Source organism: Amblyraja radiata, chromosome 10, assembly GCF_010909765.2.
Source record: "Amblyraja radiata isolate CabotCenter1 chromosome 10, sAmbRad1.1.pri, whole genome shotgun sequence".
Lineage (NCBI taxonomy): Eukaryota > Metazoa > Chordata > Chondrichthyes > Rajiformes > Rajidae > Amblyraja > Amblyraja radiata.
In genome coordinates, this window is record NC_045965.1 from 15,630,579 (window position 1) to 15,647,602 (window position 17,024).

Genomic DNA, 17,024 nt, shown 5'->3' on the forward strand with positions numbered 1-17,024 from the left:
GGCCTCAGGAAGGCCTGCACCACTCTCTAGTTGTTGATAGGATGGTTCAATTGCCTGATAACAGCATGATCAACTAAGCCAGGGCCTCACCGGGTGGCTCCGGCCGCAGGAGCCATTTCACCGATCAGCGGGAAACCAGCTCACAAACAGCCCGAATTTTCTCTGCAGGAAACAGATGAAAATGTGCCACATTTGCTCACACTTTTGTTCCTTTTTCATCAGAGAGCGACCGTGAGGCTCTGTGCAAGTGACTGTGCGACTACCCAATCTATTCCTCTCATATCCACTTCTCTCAGATCATCCCTCATCCTCCTGTGCTCCAAGGAATAGAGTCCTAGCCTGCATAACCTCTCCCTATCTCAGCCCCTCGAATCCTGGCAACATCCTCATGAATATTCTCTGCACCCTTTCTAGCTTGACAATATTTCCTATAACATGGTGCCTGGAACTGAACATAATACTGTTCAGACTGAAGAAGGGTTTCGACCCAAAACTTTGCCTATTTCCTTCGCTCCATAGATGCTGCCTCACCCGCGGAGTTTCTCCAGCATTTTTGTCTACCTATTCTAATATATGTTAGGGAACTCATTTGTTTATGTTACAATAGTGTGTTTGCTCCACTATTTTCAAGAGTTGGTGAAGAATTCTCAAAACCTTTTCTCATTTTGTATGTAATTGCATGACTGAGAGATAACTTGGTCTTTGGTATTCTCATTAGAATGTTCTTAATTAAAATTCTGAAATTCCTTCATTAAATTTGAATTGAATTCTTGTTGTAATCTAGTTACCATAATTGACACATTCTCGTTAGTTGCAAAATTCTGGGAGATTAAATTCCAATTGAATATTTCTATCCTGTCTAGTATTATTTCAAAGGAGCATGGAAAATTGGTTGCGAAATCCATCGTATGGCAATTTATATTTGGATATAAAGTGCATTTATCGCCAATAAAGAATACTTGAAATAGCACTCCTGTTTTGTTTTCATGAATGGGTGGTAAAGTGTAGCTTCAATGAAGAACAAGGGAACTTTGTCTACAATATTGCCTCCATAATTATGATGCATGCTTGGTTGCTGCTACAAGTCAGTGTTGTATGGATTTATTGCGTTCCCAAACCACAGCTGTGGCCGCTTACTCCAAAAATGCTCACAGGAAAGAAAATAAATTAGATTAATTTATGTTGTAAGAAGGAACTGCAGATGCTGGTTTAAACTGAAGACAGACACAAAAAGCTGGAGTTACTCAGTGGGACGGGCAGCATCACTGGAGAGAAGGAATGGGTGACGTTTCGGGTCGAGACCCTTCTTCAGACTTGTTAGGGATAAGGGAAACGAGAGATATAGACAGTGATGTGGAGAAATGAATGAAAGATGCAAAAAAGTAATGATGGTAAAGGAAACAGGCCATTGTAAGCTGTTTGTAGGGTGAAAATGAGAAGCTAGTGCGACTTGGGTGGGGGAGGGATAGAGAAAGAGAGGGAATGCGGGGGCAACCTGGTGAGAAAAATCAATATTCATACCATTGTTGAGCTGCCCTAGCGAAATATGAGATGCTGTTCCTCCAATTTGACGTTAGCCTCACGCTAAGAATGGAGGAGACCGAGGGCAGAAAGGTCAAGAGACAAGAGACAACAAGAGACATTTATTGTCACATGCACCTATCGGTACAGTGAAATTTGGGGTCACCATACAGCCATACGAATAAAAAAGAACAAAACACGATAGTATTTTAACACAAACATCCCCTGCACGGCGGAATCAAAGTTTCCTACTGTGTGGGAGGGCCCAAAGTTCAGTCATCCTCTTTGATGTTCTTTGATGTACACCCATGGTCCGGGCCACCCGAGCCCTCTGCAGTCGCCGCTACAGGTGGCCCGATGCTCAGGCCCTCTTGCCGGGATGATGGAACTCCGACGTCGGACCGGGAGAACAACCTCAGCGGCTTGGTCCTCCAAATCGGCCACTTCCTACCGGAGTCCGCGGCTCCTGAGGTCCACAGGCCACGCCGAACGGAGACCCGCGCTGGTGGCCCACGGCAAAGGTTGTGTGGGAAATTAAAGTGTCCAGCAACCGCTTATCCCAGAGCTAGACAAATATCATTCAATTTTACAATAGATGATTATTGGGATGGTTTTTCCAGTCTATATTCAAATACAATTGGCAAAGTAGGTTTGAGAAAAAATTCATATAATGTATGTTAAGTAGTTTCCTAGAAAATACATTGTGGAACCAACCAGGAACCAGTTCATTTTAGATTTCGTGCCCCACTCCTCCCTCTCATCTCTTTACACTGGCAACCTCTGCTCCACTCTTTCAATCTTGATAAAGAGTTCTGACCCGAAACGTCTACAGTCTACTTCCCTCCATCTATAGGATTGTTTTGGAAATGTCCTTGAGAAATGCCAGCCACTGTTATTTGAAAATCACAAGATGATTTAGCTAGTGTAATCTTATGAAGGGAAAATCACATTTAACCATTACCGTGGCAGGATGAAGGCATTTGTCGATGTAGTCTAGATGATGTTTCAAAAGGCATGTTGTCATTAAAGGACTCTAGATTCAAGGTAATTTGTAGAGGCAGATCATTTCAAGAACGGGAAACGGTAGGAAAATAATGGACATTTTCTGTATTGCTAGTAAAGCACACAGGGATCAGGTCTGAATCTCAACTATTTTCAATCTATATTACCACCTGCTCTTGGTTGGACATGCTGTGCTCATAATGATTCCCACAGGGCAACTGTGACTAGATTTCAAAAGTATTTAATTTCGTGTAAAGCATTTTGTGATGTCCTGAGGTCGAGAAAGATGCAAAATATAATGAGTGTTTCTTTCCATAATACTTTCTACAACTGATCAGGATTTTCATAATTACAAACATTGATGATATGGTAATTAACAGAGAACTACATAATTTGTGAATTACTCAACTCAACAGCACAAATTTGAGATGAAACAAATGAAAGATTTTTTGTTAGTTCAGTGGGTGAAAATATGGGGTGCAAAAAGCACAATAGGATCAAAATTATTGAACAGACTTCATATTTAATACTTTGTCTTTATCTAATGATCTAATACAGTATTATATATTGTCATTTCAGAATTTTGTCATCGGATAACAATGTTCAAGACTTTGAGAAGCTCATGGAAATTCTGCACCTCTTTCTAACAAATGAGGTATGACATTTTTCACAAAAATAGCTATCTATATTACTAAAAGTAAGATCTTGACCACTTCCTGTTTTTCTGTTTCATGATTTTTGAAAATACATTGCCATTTACGGCTGTGATTTAAGGCCATCTTACTCAGAGTCCCCCTCCGCTGCGCAGGACAAGAGGATTTTTCCCATCGATTAAAAATAAAATAGTTATTAATGTTTTAAAATTTTTGACATTCTCTCTGCTGCCCCTGCTGGTGGGAGGGGGAGGGTCTATAAAACCCGGAAGTGTTGTGCCTCACTCAGTCTCTGCAAGATACAGGAAGCGAGAGGGTCACGTCTCTGAGCTGTGAATAACACTGAACACATGTCTACTCAAGTGTGAGTGCCCTTAATGTGGTTTGAAAATGAAAATGTGGCTGCTTTGAAATGCTGCACTGCAAATGGTTGTTGGTGGTGGCAGCTGCAAATGGTTGTTGGTGGTGGCAACTGCTTTGAAATGTTGCACTGCAAATGGTTGTTGGTGGTGGCACCTGCTTTAAAATGCTGCACTGCAAATGGTTGTTGGTGGTGGTAACTTGACAACTTCCTGTTTGCACTGTATATTGATTTTAGATAAAACGCTACCACTTACGGCTTGTGATTTTTGGCCATCTTACTCAGTCCCCCTCCGCTCATCAGGTGCAGAGGATTCTTCCCATCAATGAAAAATAAGTATTATTAGTGGTTTAAAAAATGTTGAGAATCTCTCTCATGTCAATCACGCCATGAAGGCCACGCCCCTTCCGGTGGGAGGGGGGAGGGATTATAAAACCCGGAAGTGTGGGTGTGGCTCAGTCTCTGCAAGATGGGGGAGGAAGAGGTCAAGACTCTGAGCTGTGAACCAACTGAACACACTGAATGTCTACTGAACTGTCAGTGTGGTGTTTATGGTGGCTTTATGGTGGCTTCACCCTGCTAGAAATGGTATGAAACTGTATTTGAATGTGGTGGCCTTGTACCCTGCATGAAATGGTATGAAACTGCATTTGAATTTGGTGGCTTTGCACCCTGCATGAAATGGTATGAAACTGCACTTGAATTTGGTGGCCTTGCACCCTGCTTAAAGTGGTAGGAAACTGCACTTGAATTCGGTGGCCTTGCACCCTGCTTGAGGTGGTCTAGTCTGTATCTATCTATCTATCTATCTATCTATCTATCTATCTATCTATATTTTTAAAATTCTGTGTGTGTGTGTGTGGGTGTTTGTCAGGGTGTTTGTCAGGTGTATGGCCTTTAATTCGTTGGTCGGACAATACCACACGCTAAAACTCAGAGATTTTTACCATTTCGCTAGCGATTTCACTTTTACATTTGCATAGCCACTCCGTCGTCATTTTTCAGTACACATTTTTATTAAAATCCACCTCCCCCCACTCACTCATTTTTTTGCCTCCTACTGGCCAGCGACCATAACGGCTGCTGCCGCCTGGCTCCTCCAAAAACGGACATTTTTCCCATATCGCTAGCGATTTTACTTCCTCCACTTCCCCCCCGGCCCGGCTCTCACGCTGGCCGAAGCCAAAGATTGCCTGCTCCCCCCGCTGCTTTTCACCGTCCTCGCTGGCTTGCACTGTCCGAAAATCCCACGCGTCAACGACCTGTCGGCCCGCAGGCGCATTGAGGGCGTACGCAGCGTCTCGACGGGCGTACGCAGCGTCTTGACGTCGTACGCAGCGTCTTGACGTATGCAGCGTCTCAACGGGCGTACGCAGCGTCTGCGTCGTACGCAGCGTCTTGACATCGTACGCAGCGTCTTGACGACGTACGCCTAGCGCGTGGCGTTGCGCGATGACGTCAGGCCGCCCCCTCCCCTTGCAACCGCGCGTTGTGGGAACAGACCCAACGGGTCTGCACTTGGTCTAGTAAATTACTAAAACTCTCATCTTGTTTGTTTGTGTGCGTGCGTGGATGTGATATCCCAAAACCCCGCCAAAACGGTACACGATAGCGCTACAATCTTTGGCCACCTTACTCTCCATTGTCCTGGGATGTAAATTAAACAAGTTTTGTTCGGATTGATGGTATATTTTATAAGTTATTGACATTTTAAACTTTACAAAAATCACTTTTCAAACCACTTTTCCTCTTGCCCTGCCCGTCAGTTACAATGATGTCACAATGACAAGGGAGAGGAGGGGGGTAGGGAGGGGAGAGGGAGGAGAAGTGAGGTGAGGATAGAAGGAGAGGAGGGGGAAGTGCAGATAGGGGATGAAGGGGAATGGAGGAGGATAGGGGTAGGAAGAGGGATGGCGAGGCGCAGTTGGGGGAGGGTTGCCGTGGCTCGTATCACAACGGAGATCTCTGGCGTCACAACGGGAACCCCTCAACCTGCGCAGTTGGGGGCTATGGATCAGTGGTGGAATATTGCTTTGGGGGACTCTCATCTTGTTTGTTTGCATGGATGTGTGTGATATTCCAAAACCCCGGCAAAACGGTACACGATAACGCTACAATTTTTGGCCCACCTTACTCACCATTGTCCTGGGATGTAAAATAAACAAGTTTCGTTCGGATTGATGTTATATTTTACAAGTTATTAACATTTTAAACTTTACAAAAAATACTTTTCAGGGAGGGGAAAGTATGGGAGGTGAGGAGGGAGAATGGGGGAGGAAGCAGGGAGATAGAGGGAAAGGAGGGGGTAGGGAGGGCAGAGGGGTTATGGAGGGAGGGAGTGACTGAGGTTGGGGAAAGGAGTGGGATGGAGGGGGGAGGAGGAGAGGGGAAAGAAGAAGGAGGGAGTGCTGGGGATGAAGGGGAATGGAGGAGGATAGGGGTAGGAAGAGGGATGGCGAGGTGCAGTTGGGAAGGGTTGCCATGGCTCGCATCACAACGGAAATCTCTGGCATCACTACGGGAATCTGTCAGCCACGCCTGCGCAGTTGGGGGCTATGGGTCAGTGGAATATTGGAATATGGAATATTGCCTTGGGGGACGGGGCCAACGGGTCTGTACCTGGTCTAGTTATATTTAAAACCTGTTCACTTTATAACTGCCACGTTGAATGATTCAGTAATGGCTGTTACATAATCATAGTGGTTTTTGCTTCTTGTTTGCAAGGGAAAACCTATCAGTGAGATTATTCGTGTTTTGTATGCATTGTATCCAAGTTACCTTTTCATCAACATAACAAACTAATTTGGGTATTCAATTTACTTCCTTGCTGCAGACAAATAATTCTGCTTCTGGAATGTCCGCGCAAGATTTGCATGAATGCTTTACTCACGAAGAGTATAGGTAAGTTACAAATTGGCTGGGACAGCATATATTAATATACTGACTGCAATTTGACCTCCATTTGCCTGCCCTTGAGTCACATAATTGGTGTGTCACCAGCTGAGATTAGTTGATTGATCATGTTTTCTCAGGATTTTTAAATGTTAGGAAATTCTACTTGTGCAACAAATAAGAGGAATGATTCTGTTTTATTTGTTGCACAAGTAGAATTTCCTAACATTTAAAAATCCTGGGAAAACATGATCAATTTTGAAGAGCTGGCGTAAAAGATATCTTTTGAAAGTTTACTTGATTATCATTTCTATATATTTAAAAAAAATTGAAAACAAAAATGAGGAACATGATATTTGGTTCAGATTAATAGCTTCAAGCTGGTAAACCATCTACATGCCCCTACACCCACTGTTGGAACGTCTGGTGGACAAGGGTGTCTCTCAGATTTGTATTTATTGACACGGGAGGCCTGGTCCCCCAACACAACCCCTTTCCCAATGCAATATTCCACCACTCACCCGTTCCCCCAATGCAACCAGTCCCCCCAAAGCAATATTGCACCACTCACGCATAGCCCCCAACTGCGCAGGCACGGCTCATTTCCCCTCATCCCCCAGCACTCCCTCCCGCTCCTCATCACCCTCCATCTTCTTTCCCCTCTCCCCCTCCCCAATCCCTCCCTCACTTCCCCCTTCCTCTCCTTTCCCCTACCCTCAGTCACTCCCTCCCTCCCTCCATCCATCAAAAGCAGCATCTGCTGTTCCTTCCTCCAGAGCCATTGTTAGCTGTGGTTTAGATCCCGTTGACTTGACGATTGGACCAGTTTGCATTGTGTGAGTGTGTATGTGAGTTACTCAAAACTCCGCGCAAACTTATCGGCCACCCTGCAATCCGACTCTCCCTCCCTCTGTCCACTCCGGCTCAGCCGTCGCTCGGCCGTCCCCGGCCTGCCCACCTGCCTGCTTGCTCACTGCTGCCGCCGGGCTGCGGGGGGGTGTGTGCAGTTGTTGTTCGTCACGGTGGGCACTACGAGTTTCGATGAGCTGGTGGAGAAGATCTCCAAGAAGGCCGTGAGGGTGAGTTACCGCAACGGCGGCGGTGGAGGAAGACGGACCCGGAAGGACGGGTAGACGGGACTGCCATTGCCGCAGAGGGTGGGCAAGGGAAGAGTGGTGAGTGATGAGGGAGAGAGAGAGATGGGATCAGGGCCTCTACTGGGCCTCCACTGAACCCCCCCAGCGGCCACCGCCGGTGGTGGGGGAGACGATAGACAAGTTACTGTGAGGACGGGAGAGAGGAGTTTGTGAGTGAGGCGGGAAAGGCCGCCACCGGTGGGGCAGGAAAGGGCGTCGCCATCCTGGCCGTGGCATTGACCAACTGGAGAAGAGACTAATCTGCGTGGCGCTGACTGAAGGAATCTGCGCATGTGCGGTTTTTAAGATTTTTAAACCTCAATAACTTTTACAATATACCACCGATCGGAACAAAACTTGTTGCACGCAGCACAGGAGAACGGTGAGTAACATGGCGAAAAATCGTAGCGCTATCACGTACCATTTTTGTGAAAATAGAAAAACCCCGCAAACCGGAAGAGCACAAGATCAGAGCTCTTATGTACAGAGAGATAGATCTGCCTTCAACACCATTTTCCCAACCAAACCCTTATCCACCTTCCTGGACCTCGGAGTCAGCATTCCCTTGTATCAATGAATCCTCTACTTCTTGATCCACAACCACAATCAAGGGTGGATGACAAAATATCTTGCATGATAATTCTCAACATTTATCGATTATCTTTCATGATAATCCTCTGGAAGGCGACACCGAATATCAAAGCCGCCACAGCTAGATATAAAAACAGATTTTTTCCACGAGTATTAGCTCTACTCAATAACCTGCACCCTCATTTTGCTCTGGTATATTTTTGCATTCACATGTTTAAACTAATATTTTATTAATAATGTTCAGTGTTTTATGTGTCATTCTTAATTGTTACTGTATGTCGTGTTGTTACTTGTGAGCGGAGCACCAAGGCAAGTTCCTTGTATGTGTACATACTTGGCCAATAAACATTCATTAATTCTGTTGCACAACAAGCAAACATTCTCAGCCCCTTACTATTCTCCATTTACACTCACGACTGTGCAGCCAAATTCAGCTTTAATTCCATTTGCAAATATCAAATAGTAGGCCGGATTTAGAGCAATAACAAAATGAGATGTGGAACATAGTGACATGATGTCAAGACAACAACCTCTCCATCGACGTCAGCAAGAAGAGTGTTATTTAGTAAAGATACTTGTGTACACGCCCCAGTCAGTATCAATGGTGTTGAAGTGGAGGTGGACATGAGCTTTGGGTTCCCAAGAATAAATATCACTAAACATTTGACCTGGGCAAACCACATTGAAGCTATGGCCAAGAAAACACCAACACCTTTACATCCTCAGAAGACTAATTATGATGGAAGTTTGACATGTCTCTAATGACTCTGAGCAACTTCTACAGATGCACCATAGGAAACATCATCTCAGGATGCCGCAATTGTCAATTGCTCTGCCCATGACCACAAAAAATTGCAGAAAGTTGTGGATGTAGACCAGTCCATCATACAAACCACCCACCCCCCCCCCCCCCCCCCCCCCTCCCATCGACTCCATGTACGCTTCGCGCTACCTCAGGAAAGCAGCCAACATAATCAAGGACCATTTACACCTCGGTCACTCCACCTTCTCCCCTCTCCCATCTGGAAGAAGATATGAAAACTTGAAAGCACATATTATCAAATTAAGGAACAGCTTTTCCCCCTGTTGTTATCAGACTAATGAACAGTTCTTTCAAAGGTCTAGGGTGCAGTCCCAACCTGCCACATTATACTTTTTTTAATTTACACTTTCGCTGTAGATGTAACACTTTAAATCTAAGAATATGCAGTCTGGTATTTTTCTATTTGCACTATCAGTTGTACTTGTATATAGCTTGATTGTACTCATGTATAATACGATTTGCTTGGATAGCACACAAGATTTTTCACTGTATCTCAGTACATCTGAGAAAATAAACTAATACCAACAAATTTGAAGGAGTGTCAACAAAATCCTTTTTGGCAAAACTTTAACACTTTTGACTGGACAGTTTATTAAGAATCTTAACAAAGTTATTGACAAAATGTCATATGCTGGTCACTCAGCACTCTGCCTCGCACACTCTCTTTCACTTGCACATTCTCCCCTTCCATTCAATTCTTATTTATCTCCAATTATCTGCTTATGCTTCCCTCTGTTCCTCATACATTGAACACATTTTGATTTATGCATGATGTTTCAGTAAAATATATTAAAATATGATTTGTGGGACAATTTTCCAGTTTTGAATGGCCAGTTATAACAAGGAAAAGGTAAACCATTTTTTTTTCTGTGATGAAATGGAATCTATTGCCAAACTGTGTAAAGACCAGTTTGGCCCAGTAAATGCTTTAAATTTCCGCATACAGTGATCCTTGATCAATTGGAAATGTTTATTTTGCAGAGAGAGGAAACTTTTGTTTTAAGTCACAGAAGTGAAAATACAATGTGCTAATATGTTGTGTGTGGATGCATTACATTATAAGCTAGAGAATAAAGATGTTTTGTACTGCAAAACAAAGCCTCTAGTGTTCTCTGCATTCTTACTGAAGTTAGTTTGTTATATAGTTCTACTTTTCTGAAATTACCGTACAGACTTCATGTCTATTAATTATAGACCAAGTGCGGACCTGTTGGGCCCGTTCCTCCATCGCAATATTCCACCACTCACCCCCAACTGTGCAGGCGCGGCAGACGTTTTTAAAGTTTAAAATGGCAGTAATTTGTAAAATATAAGATCAATTTGAACGCATCTCACTCTCCCTCTTCAGTCCCCTCCATTTGTCTCCCTCTTCAGTCTCCTCCATTATCCTCCCTCTCCCCATCCTTCACCAACCCTCCTCTGCTTCCTCCCCTCACCCCCTCCCTCCCTTCCTCTCTTTTTCCCTCCCCTCCTCCATTGCCTCGCCATCCGTCCTACCCCTATCCTCCTCCATTGCCCCTCATCCCCAGCACGCACTCCCTCTCCTCTTCACCCTCCCTCTTCTTTCTCCTCTCCTCCCTTCCCCACTCCTTTCCCCGACCCCCAGTCCCTCCATAACCTCTCTCCCCTCCCTACTCCTCTGTCCATAATGCCCCTCTCCCTCTATCCCCACTCCTCACCTCCCCCCTATCCCATCCCCTCACAATGAAAATCGTGTTTAAAAAAAAAAGAATTATCAATGAAAATCGTGTTTATTCTTTAAAGAACCTTAACACAATGTTCGCAGTTAATGAAAACGGAATAATTTGAATAAAACTGAGGTTTTTTTTAAATCGTGATTTAAAAAAAAATGTAAATGAGATTCGGGATCCCATTATGAATGGAAATTGAAGAATTTGGCTAACACTTTTTTTTTTTTTTGAAAATCGTGATTTTTATATATATACTAGACCAAGTGCAGACCCGTTGGGTCTGTTTCCCCAACGGCGTTTGCGGGGGGGGGGGGGGGGGGAGAAGAGGGGAGGGAGGGGAGAGGAGGAGGAGGAAACTGGATAGATTTGCGAGGGAAAGGAGAGCAGGGTAGGGGGTGAGAGATGGGGAGAGAGATGTGGGGGAGGGGGGATGGGGAGGGAGGGGAGGAGGGAGGGATGGGGAGAGGGGTGGGGGAGAGGGGAAAGAGTGGGGAGGGAGAGTGGAGGGGAAGGGGGAGAGAAGTGGAAGAGTGGGGAGGGAGGAGGAGAGGGGTAGCGGGAGTGATGGAAGAGGGACAGGGATAGGGGGAAGGGGGTGGGGGGAGAGAGGGAAGGGGGTGGGGTAGAGAGGGAAGGGGGGTGGGGGAGAGGGGTGAGGAGAGGGGGAGGAGAGAGTGGGAGAGAAGTGGAAGAGTGGGGAGGGTGGGAGGGGTAGCGGGAGTGGTAGAAGAGGGACGGGAGAGTGGTTGGAAGAGGGACAGGGGAAGGGGTGGGGGAGAGAGGGGAAGGGAGCGGAAGAGAGAGGGGTGGGGGTGGGAGAGGCGTCGGGTAAGGGGATAGAAGTGGAAGAGTGGGGAGCGAGTGGTAGGGGGAGTGGCGAAAGAGGGTCAGAGGGGTAGGGGTAAGGGGGTGGTGGTAGAGAGGGAAGGGGGGTGGGGGAGAGAGGGATGGGTGGGAGAGGGGTGAGGAGAGGTAAACATAGAAGCATGGAAATTAAGTGCAGGAGTGGGCCATTCGGCCCTTCGAGCCTGCACCACCATTCAATATGATCATGGCTGATCATCCAACTCAGTATCCTGTACCTGCCTTCTCTCCATACCCCCTGATCCCTTTAGCCACAAGGGCCACATCTAACTCCCTCTTAAATATAGCCAATGAACTGGCCTCAACTACCTTCTGTGGCAGAGAGTTCCAGAGACTCACCACTATCTGTGTGAAAAATGTTTTCCTCATCTCAGTACTAAAGGATTTCCCCTTTATCCGTAAACTGTGACCCGCTTGTCCTGGACTTCCCCAACATCGGGAACAATCTTCCTGCATCAGACAAATGCAATTCAGGACTTCGGGGGGGGGTGGGGGGGGAGCGTGTGTCGTCACACACAAAGATCTTGTAGCAGAGAGCTCCGCTATAAGACCTTTGGTCACATACTAAGCACGCGCTTCCATAAACAGATGAGCGTCTTCTTGAATGGAGAGCGCGTGGCTGCCTCCACAAACAGTCACACACACTGAGGACCCGCCCCCACAAAAAATATTTTGTGAGGAAGGGGAGGAGGAGGGTGGAGAGGGAGAGGGGGAGGGGGGGGGGGGGGAGAAGAGGATGGGGGAGAGAGGTGAAGGGGGGGGGGGAGCGGTTGGAGCGGGCGTGCATGAGACGAGAGAAGAGAAAAGGGCAGAGAGAGAGAGAGAGGCTGGTACAACAACAAAAAAGCTGGATAAACTCAGCGGGTGCAGCAGCATCTATGGACCGAAGGAAAAGGGCAACGTTTTTGGCCGAAACCCTTCTTCCGGTTTTCGGCCAAAAACGTTGACCATTCAATTCGCTCCATAGATGCTGCCGCACCCGCTGAGTTTATCCAGCTTTTTTTATGTCTACCTTTGATTTTCCAGCATCTGTTGTTCCTTCTTAAAGACAGAGACTGTGCACGGTAAGGGAATGAGGAGGGAGAGGGGGAAGAGTGTGGAGGGAGGGGGAGAGTGGAATTGGAGGGGGAGAGGGGTGGGAGGAGAGAGAAGTGGAAGAGAGGGGAGGGAGGGAGGGAGGGGGAGAGGGGTAGCAGGAGTGGTGGAAGAGGGACAGGGGGAGTGGTGGAAGAGGGACAGAGGGAGTGGTGGAAGAGGGACAGAGGGGAAGGGGTGGGGGAGAGAGGGGAAGGGAGGGGGGGTGAGGGAGGGAGAGGGGTGGGGTAAGGGAAGAGAAGTGGGAGAGGGAGGGGTAGGGGAAGTGGTGGAAGAAGGACAGAGGGGAAGGTGGGGAGAGAGGGAAGGGGGTGGGGTAGAGGGGGAAGGGGTGGGGGAGAGAGGGATGGAAGAGGGGTGAGGAGAGGGAGAGGGGGAGGAGAGAAGTGGAAGAGTGGGGAGGGAGGGACGGGTAACGGGAGTGGTGGAAGAGGGACGGGGGAGTGGTGGAAGAGGGACAGAGGGGAAGGGGTGGGACAGGGAGGGGAAGAGAGAGGGGTGAGGGAGGGAGAGTTGTGGGGTAAGGGGAGAGAAGTTGAAGAGTGGGGAGGGAGGGGTACTGGTGGAAGAGGGACAGAGGGGTAGGGGAAGGGGGCGGGGGGAGAGAGGGAAGGGGGTGGGGTAGAGAGGGAAGGGGGGTGGGGGAGAGAGTGATGGGTGGGAGAGGGAGAGGGAAACATCGAAATTAAGTGCAGGAGTAGGCCATTCAGCCCTTCTAGCCTGCACCTCCATTCAATATGATCATGGCTGATCATCCAACTTAGTATCCTGTACCTGCCTTCTCTCCATACACAAGGGCCACATCTAACTCCCTCTTAAATATAGCCAATGAACTGACCTCAACTACCTTCTGTGGCAGAGAATTCCAGAGATTCACCACTCTCTGTGTGAAAAATGTTTTTCTCATCTCTGTCCTAAAGGATTTCCCCCTTATCCTTAAACTGTGAACCCTTGTTCTGGTCTTCCCCAACATCCGGAACAATCTTCCTGCATCTAGCCTGTCCAACCCCTTAAGAATGTTTTACGTTTCTATAAGATACCCCCTCAATCTTCTAAAATCTAGCGAGTACAAGGCGAGTATATCCAGTTTTTCTTCATTTGAAAATCTTGACATATCAGGAATCAGTCTGGTGAACCTTCTCTGTACTCCCTCTATGGCAACAATGTATTTGAGCATTGGGCATTGTGACATCACACGATGGAACGTTCACCGTGGGCTGGGACTCCTGCAAAGACATATGTAAATGAATGCATTCCGATTGGACATATGTGAGCATCGGGCATTGTGACATCACACAATGGAACGTTCATCAGGGGCTGGTGCTGCTTCTATGGGTGCGAAGCTAGTTTAGTTTTGAAATTTGGGGGGGGGGGGGAAGGATTTGATTAAAAACGTGTACTTTAACACGACAAAATGTAATGAGGAGCGGACACTTAGAAAGAAAAGTGAAATCTCTACCGAAATGGAAAAGACGTCGGCGATTCTGCGTCTGGTTTCGGAGTTGCAGGGAATCAAAGGAAGAAATGCGGCCGGAAGCCGTACATGTAAATGGATCCATTCCGATTGGACGTCTGCGAGCGTCGGGCATCGCGATTGGACGTCTGCGAGCATCGGGCATTGTGACATCGCACGGCGGGAACGAATCGAAAGGCAGAAAGGCAGCCGGTCGGATGTCGGACGGATGGGGCGAGAGTTTTATATAATAGACTAGACCAAGTGCAGACCCGTTGGGTCTGTTTCCCCAACGGCGTTTGCGGGGGGGGGGAGGGGGTGTGAGAAGAGGGGAGGGGAGAGGAGGAGGAGGAAACGGGATATATTTGGGAGGGAAAGGAGAGCGGGGTAGGGGGTGAGAGATGGGGAGAGAGATGTGGGGGAGGGGGGATGGGGAAGATGGGGAGGAGGGAGGGAGAGGGATAGAGGGGAAAGAGTGGGGAGGGAGAGTGGAGGGGAAGGGGGAGAGAAGTGGAAGAGTGGGGAGGGAGGGAGGGGTAGGGGGAGTGATGTACCTGCCTTCTCTCCATACCCCCTGATCCCTTTAGCCAACGCAGCCGGTCCCTACCCATAGCCCCCACTGGTGGGGGGGTGGGCGGCAACACACACACTAACCACCCACGTTTTTAAATGGCGTCGCTTGAGGTTGTGCTGCGGGCGCCAGCAGCCGCTATGGTCGCTGGCCAGCAGGAGGCGACAAAATGAGTGAGTGGGGGGGGAAGGTTTTAATGAAAAAAATGGACATAAACATAACGAAATGTAATGAGGAGTGGATAGCTGGAAGGGAAAGTGAAATGTCTACCGAAATGGCTGCTTGTATGGGTGAGAAGCCAGGTGATTTATGAAAAACTGGGGGGTGGGGGGGGGGGGGGGGGGTGAAGGAAATGATTAAAAACGTGTACTTAAACACGACGAAATGTAATGAGGAGCGGATACTTTGAAAGAAAAGTGAAATCTCTACCGAAATGGAAAAGATGTCGGTGAATCTGCTTTCCCCCTTATCCTTAAACTTTGACCCCTTGTTCTGGTCTTCCCCAACATCCAGAACAATATTTCTGCATCTAGCCTGTCCAATCCCTTAAGAATTTTATACGTTTCTATAAGATACCCACTTAACCTTCTAAAATCTAGCGAGTACAAGGCGAGTCTATCCAGTTTTTCTTCATATGAAAGTTCTGACATCCCAGGAATCAGTCTGGTGAACCTTCTCTGTACTCCCTCTCTATGGCAACGATGTCTTTGAGCATTGGGCATTGTGACATCACACGATGGAACGTTCACCATTGGCTGGGGCTCCTGCATAGGCATATGTAAATGAACCCATTCCGATTGGACATATGTGAACATTGGGCATTGTGACATCACACGATGGAACGTTCAGCAGGGGCTGGGGCTGGTGAAGCTTCTGTGGGTGTGAAGCCAGTTTAGTTTTGAAATATTGGGGGGGGGGGGGTAAGGATTTGATTAAAAACGTGTACTTAAACACGACGAAATGTAATGAGGAGCGGATACTTAGAAAGAAAAGTGAAATCTCTACCGAAATGGAAAAGACGTCGGCGATTCTGCGTCCGGTTTCGGAGTTGCAGGGAATCAAAGGAAGAAAGGCGGCCGGAAGCCATACATGTAAATGGATCCATTCCGATTGGACGTCTGCGAGCGTCGGGCATCGCGATTGGACGCCTGCGAGCATCAGGCATTGTGACATCGCACGGCGGGAACGAATCGAAAGGCAGGAAGGGATCCGGACGCCAGCCGGACGGATGGGGCGAGAGTTTTATAAGATAGATAGATAGATAGATAGATAGATAGATAGATAGATAGATAGATAGATAGATAAGGCACACTGTGTGCAATATAAATGTTCTTTTCATTGTATGTAGAGAATCTCCTGGATTAAAAGCATATGTGAGCTATAACAGTGATTCACTTTAATGTGCAGTAAAAGTAGATAAAATAAATGTTGGAGCATTATGTTGTTGCTATTTTATGAGGTTGAGAGACAGAAAAGGAATAAGAATCACTAATAAATTATGGGTAGGTTTGAGTTGAGTGTAACTTTACATTCCCATAGCAAATAGACAAATCAGAGGTGACAAACTGTCTAAACTTCAATGTTGAGTGTTTTATTGTGACAAGGATGGTTTTCAACACTAATGTCATTGGTGAACTTAAAATTGTTTCTACCAATGTTTTACCATTATGTGAATTGTTATAGTATCAAATTTAACTTTGGATTTAAAAAAAATCAGCATCACTTGATCAGAAGAAATGTAAATAAGTGTTGGACTTGCTATTTTGATAGCATTAAATTATTGTCATGGGGCAATCCTGAAGCTTTTTACAACCAACTAAACACAGTAAAAGCTCTGTAGATTGGGTTTGTTACAATTAATCAAATGGTTGGTTATTCAAAAGTTGGCTCAGATGCACTCTTGGTGCTGCTCCTCCACTGACCTGAGTGCTCCCTCAGAATAATTTAGGATATTAGAGTATGCCAGCTTTTAAATTGTGGGATATAAAGTATTTTCTCTGCTTTTGGAGTATGATCATGTCTGCTCTGCCTGTTGACAGATGAGCAACTGATTTGCATAGAAGGGGGGGGGGAAAGAAACAAGAAGGTGAATAGTGACACGATTTCTGTTTGGTGAATAAAGACAATTTTGGAGGTGTTGGTTAAGAGAGGAAGGTTGGGAATGACCAGTGAAATCCAATGACAATAATACCTTGGAACCGTTTCTAATCCCTTGAATCATCTGACAGAAGATGAGCTTCAATTAAGTGTATCCCAAAAATGCATTTTGGGGTCTTTGTCCCTGTTTATTGCTGCCCCTCCATTGACCTGGGCATTCCCTCAGAAATGTAGTATGCTATTGTATAATATCTTTTTAAAAAGTGACTAAAAG

At 46.5% G+C, this 17,024-nt stretch overlaps 1 protein-coding gene across 2 annotated transcripts in view; it reads left to right on the forward strand.

Moving 5' to 3' along the window:
• The window catches only part of swt1 (SWT1 RNA endoribonuclease homolog), a 101,355-nt gene that overhangs the window by 76,624 nt on the left and 7,707 nt on the right, over positions 1–17,024 (forward strand). For both annotated transcript variants that reach the window (XM_033028166.1, XM_033028167.1), the window contains exons 17-18: positions 3,103–3,178; positions 6,371–6,438. In XM_033028166.1, coding sequence (XP_032884057.1) covers positions 3,103–3,178; positions 6,371–6,438 — 144 coding nt within the window. The remainder of the gene's footprint in view (positions 1–3,102; positions 3,179–6,370; positions 6,439–17,024) is intronic.